The following is a 6334-nucleotide window of genomic DNA, read 5'->3' on the forward strand; positions in this document are numbered from 1 at the left end:
CCTAAAATCATCTTGAGGACTTTCCCTTTCTATGAAAGTTTCTTCTCCTCAGCAACCCTCCTCCTCCTCCTCCTCTTCCTCTTCCTTCTCCTCTTTCTTCTTTCTTCTTCCTCTGCCTCTTCTTCCTCTTCCTTCTCTTCCTCCCTCCTCCTCCTCCTTTTTTTTGGTGGTTTTAAGTTGTTTATTGTAGAAAGGCAGAGAGAGGGAGAAGAGTAGAGAAGTAGAGGCTGGCCATGGACACCTGGAGAGACAGGGGAAGGTAAGGGGAGGAGGAGGGAGAGAGATGAGTGTAAGAGCAAGAGGGTAAGAGAAGGAGCAAGAGCCAGCAAACTGACCCTCTTCTTAAAGGTCAGTTTAGCCCTCAATCTCTTTGTCAGAGCAACAAGAGGCAGATTTCAGAGACAAACTAATTTGAATCAAATCTACATGGCACGTGTGTTTGCCTAATGTGTTAATTCATTCTCTCTGCTTTTTACATCTGTCTTTTATTGGCTTGTAAAATGAGGGAACATACTTATTCCCAGAAACGTATTGTTGCTCTCATTATACAGCTCAGGTTGACTTCTCCCTGTAACCTCTATTCAGTCTCCTAAGTGCTCACTGTCTGGCTACGTCCAGCTAAAATCTTAAGTGTCTAATTTGATATTAGTAAAAAGACCAGCAAATACTGCGGAGAGGAAGGCCCCAGGGAGTGTGTCTGATTAATAGGTGGGTCATTAGGAGTCCTTTAGTGCTTCGTTTATCCTCCTCAAAGTCTTCACGCTAACATCACTAAGCCACAGTTGCTCTTAAAGCTCTACATACATCCTAAAATGGGACGTTGGTACTTAATCTACTGGCTTGCTGTCCTGTTAATGTATACCCAGAGGGTTTCTTTGGGCTGTCAGCTCCCAGCACCACTCCAACTTAAAACACAACACGAGTGGGAAAGTTTCTCCCCGTGGTAACAGGGCTTGATCCCCACTTCCTCCCGCGTCAGCTGGGTTTTGGGGTAGTAACCTCCTGCCTCCACCCATGACCGGGCCTTGACGTCACGGGCGGTGGCTCCGGCTGGTCTATAAAGCAGCAGGTGCTTGCCGCACCCTTGGTCCCGCTCGCTTCGCTCTCTCCTGATCCGCGGTCACCGCCTCAACACCTAGAGCTGAGCCCGAGGCGCTGGCCACTCCAGCTGCCTGGAGCCCGGCGGGCTGGGCTTCCCCGCGCCGGTGCTCGCCCGCTGCTCCGCGGTTCCGCTGCTCTCGCCGCCCGGAGCCGCTGTCGTGTTGCCTCAGAGACCCGGACGCCACCGACCCGCGGAACCAATGAGAACTCCGCTGCTACCGCGGGCGCTCCCAGTGCTGTCCCTACTGATCTTAGGCTCAGGTGAGCATCCCCCTGCCTCCACCAGCCTCCCGGGGGTTGTAGCCCCTTGAATGCTGCTGTCTCTTGACTCCCCCGAATTTGTCCAGCCAGGGAGCAGATCCTCTTAGCTCATGCTAGGAGGACAAGAGAAGCAGATGGCAGTTTCTAGCATGACCCAAGGACCAGCTGATGGAGACCTAAGAGGTCATTTTAGCCCAACCTTTCCTTTGATAACCATGGAAACTGAGGTCCAGGCAGGTGAAGTAATTTCCACAAAAGTAGTTAGTCCAGGACGTGAAGGAGGGTTCTTTGCATTCTGTCTCCATTCCTCTGTCTAGCGATTTTATTTTTACCCTCCCTAAAGCAGATTCAAAGTGTCCAGAGGTTGAAAGCACCGCTACCAATGCTGTTTGGATATTTAAAAAAAATCAAAATGAAATCAAGGACTGGAGCTCAGGACTCCCCCAAGGGGTTACCGAGTGCTGAACTTTTTCTCTATGTGATAATAATAGATAAAGATGGTGAAAATCGTCGCTCCTTGCCACTACTGCCATTACTTTTTGCACCTTATGTACAGATTCAACAGTTGTAAATAAGAGTTTAGAGGAAAATGTAACAGCACCGATTAAAAGGAGGCAGGAAAGCTTTGGAACGATCGCACCCAAGTTAGATGTGAAGGGGGAGGCTACTTAGACATTGCTGGTTATGTGATTCTGCTGGGTTGCCTTGGCAGGACTTATTAAATTGTGAAAATTAATGTAGGCTATCTGTGGAAAAGAAAACCCAGATAAAAGAAACTCTGTAATTGGGCAGCTGGGTTTACTTCTTGGTGGACTGTGAAGTTGCTTTTATGAGTGACTCAGTCCAAAAAACAAAAACAAACAAAAAAACAAAAAAAAAAACCAAAAAAAAACCCAACACCGAATAGCACGTGTGCAGTAGCTGCCTTGATGTGAGGAGACATGCAAGTCAAGTCACACACCAATGCTCACTTAGTGAGACTTTTGTCTCAAAGGCACCTGACTCATCTCTCCTTACTCTCTCTGTCCCTGCAGGCCATTATGCAGCTGCTGTGGAGCTCAAGGACACCGGCTCTGGGAAAGCAGAACCATTTTCTGGGGACCACAGTGCTGGTGGACTTGCGGTTTCTGTGGGAAGTGAGGTCTCTACCATAAGCGAAATGCCTTCTGGCAGTGAACTCTCCACAGGGGACTATGACTACTCAGAGGAGTATGATAATGAGCCACAAATATCCGGCTACATTATAGATGATTCAGTCAGAGGTGAGTGGAGGACACAGTGAAAGTGTTGTCTATAGATGCGGTTTTACCTCTGCAAAGTGGCTTCAGAAGGGAGATGCTCAATTTTCTAAAGGCTTTGTAGGAGTGGCTATTACACGTCCTCTCCTCTGAAGAGCCATGTGGAGGCTGCATCCTGTAGGTCCAAGGCATTAATCAAAACCTTATGCGCATGTTTAATGTTTGCAACTCTGGTACGTAGACATAATTGTGTTCATTTTACACAATAACTGGAGCTCAGAAAGGTCATGTGACCCCTGGGAGTAAGCAGCTGAGTCAGAATGAGAAAGAAGCTCCATCTGCTTGATTCCAGGGCCTCCGTCTTTCCCAATATGGCACATGACCCCCATTCTGGGAGAATAAGCAGTCAGTAACCATTTCCATAGGCCTTGTAGCTCAAAGTTTGTGTCCCCTCCCCCACACTACCTGTCTTCAACTAACCGCATGCTGACACAAATAAGGGGTGGGTGGGAAGGAATAAAGACGAACTCTAGAAATGTTAAAGATGTATGTGTGGATATTATTTTTATCCAAACTACTGATCCCTGTTTTTTTTCCTTTTGCTCTTATGAGACAGATTTTTTAAAATATATTTTCTTTTAAATGAGGGAGAGATAAGAAGCTCACCACCGTCAGTTACTTTGCCATTTGGAGAGAAGACGAGGCCATTGATAAGTCAGATCTGGGCATCTACTGTGGAGGCTGGGTCAGGTGGTTTCAGAGATCTTTCAGACTTTCTTAGCAGCTTCCCCAACTCCTCTTCCTCTACTGGAGTCTCCCAGAGCTGAGAAGGAATGAAGGAGGGACAGGCCAGAGATGGGGATAAACCTCAGTGAGCATTCTACACCAATACCTTGCTTCTCAATCATTTTGTTTATTTTTGTTTAAATATTTGTAGTAGGAAAGGGGGTTAGGTTGGACCATCAAGGCATCCAGCAGCTTGTTAAAGACTCTTAAGTTATTAACAGTTCTGGAGGCCAAGCTCTGGATCAAGTGGCTAGCACTTAGAATTGCAATGAAGCATATAAAGCTGAGACTGTTGCTAGAGCTCCTTTGCAAAGCTGTTTGCTTAAATACCCAGAGGTGTCTTATCTGTTGCAACACTTCAGCACAGTGACTATTATTTGGCTTGGACTTCTAATCTACGTGATAAAATGTAGTGATAATTCATTTAAGACATTCTCCTAGAGGGTTTATTCTAACTTGCACTTTATAGTGATCCAAGGAACTTTTCTGTCTAAACACTGCATGGCCACTTATTTAACATTACTTCTAATTTAGCTTTTGTTAATTCACTTAAAGTAAACTCCTAAAACATTTCTAATATTTATTAATTTCTTAAGACATGTCTTGGACACCCCCATATGCCTTCCATTAACATGTCTCTTGTATTCTGTTCAATGCGTGCTTGTAAAACCTTTGGGACTAGTGGTGTTTTCCCTTCTTGGTGGTCTCTGTTTGCTAAATACTTTATCATACACATTGAGTCAAGGACCAGCACAATAAAACACACCTTCCCTTCTTTGCCTTTAACATGTAATTAGCCACACCTTTCATAGTCCTAAGACTCCAGATCTGATAAGTTGAGGTGACAGTCTGAGGCATCAGGGACAAACATTTCAACACTATTTTAAATAGGTTGAACACAACAGTGAGCCCCCTGAAGGCATTTGTTGTTAATAATAATAATAATGATAATAATAATCACTTTCCAGCTTTCTCCATCTTCCAACTTAAGACAATGAGCCTGAGACATGTGTGGGCAAGTAAAATCAGATTTGTTTCATACCACAATCTTAATGGCATTGTCCTTCTTCAAGAGTCAATGATAGAATGGAAAAAACAAACAAATAAAGCAAGCTTAAACGCATCAGTACTGTGGGCTCTAGCGGCTTGTCCTAGGATGTGAGTCTTGTCTTCACCGGACTATGTCTTTACCTCTGTACCATCTGAGGTTCAGTACATCTAACTACGGGCATGCGTAGGTAAAAGAATGCAAGTGCTATGCAGCAGAGATTACTATGTACTACCTGACAGAGCTATTCTTTGCAGGTTTATCATGTGTGTGTTGCTTTAAATAATGAGGCCAAAGTAGTTCTCGGTTCTGTGATTTCTGTGTCTCATGTATCCCAAAGCATTTTGAAGATGAAAAGAGAATATTGACAGTAATTCCAACTTGTTGAACTTCCTTTCTCTCTAGTTGAACAGGTGATTAAGCCCAAGAAAAACAAGACAGAAGGGGAAAAATCTACAGAAAAACCCAAAAGAAAGAAAAAGGGAGGCAAAAGTGGAAAAGACAGAAGAAATAATAAGAAGAAAAAGAATCCATGTGCCGCTGCTGAGTTTCAGAATTTTTGCATTCATGGTGAATGCAGATACATCAAGAACATGAAGGTGGTGACATGCAAGTAGGTTTGTTTCTTACACCATACCTGAAAACCCCTCCTATAGAAAACCTTGACTTTTCCAGGTATAAACCGAGTATTTCATGAGCCAACTTTATGTTTGTACAGCCAATTAAAATGTAAGCACATAAATTTAGAAAAAAGATTCCTAGATTGAAGGCTGTAACAAGTAGCTTTTGGACTACTGTTGCACAGTATCATTTTATTATATGTAATATATACGTATACACATGTACATACATGTGCCCATACATATATTTTAAGCCTAAAAAAAAATCCCTTAAAGTATTTATCACACAATGTTTTATGTTGTTCTAATGTCCCCAAACCCTCTCAACCCACTAAAACTAAAACTAAATGATGGAGGAAAGTATTAACTGTGACCCCAGGCATTGAAGTCATCGGTCAGTCCTAAAAGGACAAGAAGCATGAGTCACAGTGTCTTCTGGGAATATCACACTCACACCTAAACTAATCGAAACTTGTTCTTAAACATCTTTAGCTAGAGTGCATTCCATGTCTCATGACTTCGCAGAATTGACCATGGCGTGGCCTTTCTACATTAAATTAAGTGACTGTATCATTAGGTAGTAAGCTTGAGATGCAGAGAACCTTTTCAACAACTGTATTTATGAAATGTGATGTTACAGGTGTCATCAGGATTACTTTGGTGAACGGTGTGGAGAAAAATCCATGAAGACTCACAGCGAGGATGAGAGCGACCTATCTAAGAGTGCAGTAGTAGCTGCCACTGTCTTTGTCTCTGCTGTAATCCTCACAGCTATTGGTGTCTTTATCACAATGCAGTAAGTACAGCACAACCTAAGAACTGAACTCTTGCCAGTATTCCTATAGACTCCACTCTCATATTTTACATGAGTTATTTTGTGGCACATGACCCATGAGCAGAATAGAATCAAACCTTGTATTCCATTGACTATCATTGAAATGATACACAAAGCCATCTTTCAGAATTAGAATGTCTTTAGCTTAAAAATTGATATTTTGATTACCTATTATATTTTTAATGATGGTTATTTGTGACACTCGAAAAGCACTGGGTGTCATCTGTGAATATGTTAGAATGTAAGCATAAAGCTTCTGAGAAGCTAACTAGGGTCATATTAAGCTCACGGCACCAAATAGACTTCTTTGGCATCAAAGAAAACAAAACAAAACAAAACAAAAAAAACAAAAAAAACTCGAAGGTCTTCAAATCAGCAGCCAAGGAAAGACCTGTGACTTCTCACAGTCCAAGGCGAGCCAAGGAAAGACCTGTGACTTCTCACA

The 6334-nt window shown here is 43.0% G+C and overlaps 1 protein-coding gene across 1 annotated transcript in view; it reads left to right on the forward strand.

The window, feature by feature from the left end:
* Positions 1-1088: 1088 nt before the first annotated feature.
* Positions 1089-6334, forward strand: part of Areg (amphiregulin) — a 9077-nt gene continuing 3831 nt past the window's right edge. Inside the window, exons 1-4 of the mRNA XM_031342105.1 lie at positions 1089-1362; positions 2397-2624; positions 4840-5047; positions 5695-5850. Coding sequence (XP_031197965.1) covers positions 1302-1362; positions 2397-2624; positions 4840-5047; positions 5695-5850 — 653 coding nt within the window. The 5' untranslated portion in view covers positions 1089-1301. The remainder of the gene's footprint in view (positions 1363-2396; positions 2625-4839; positions 5048-5694; positions 5851-6334) is intronic.

Source organism: Mastomys coucha, unplaced genomic scaffold (assembly GCF_008632895.1).
Source record: "Mastomys coucha isolate ucsf_1 unplaced genomic scaffold, UCSF_Mcou_1 pScaffold22, whole genome shotgun sequence".
NCBI classification, from domain to species: domain Eukaryota; kingdom Metazoa; phylum Chordata; class Mammalia; order Rodentia; family Muridae; genus Mastomys; species Mastomys coucha.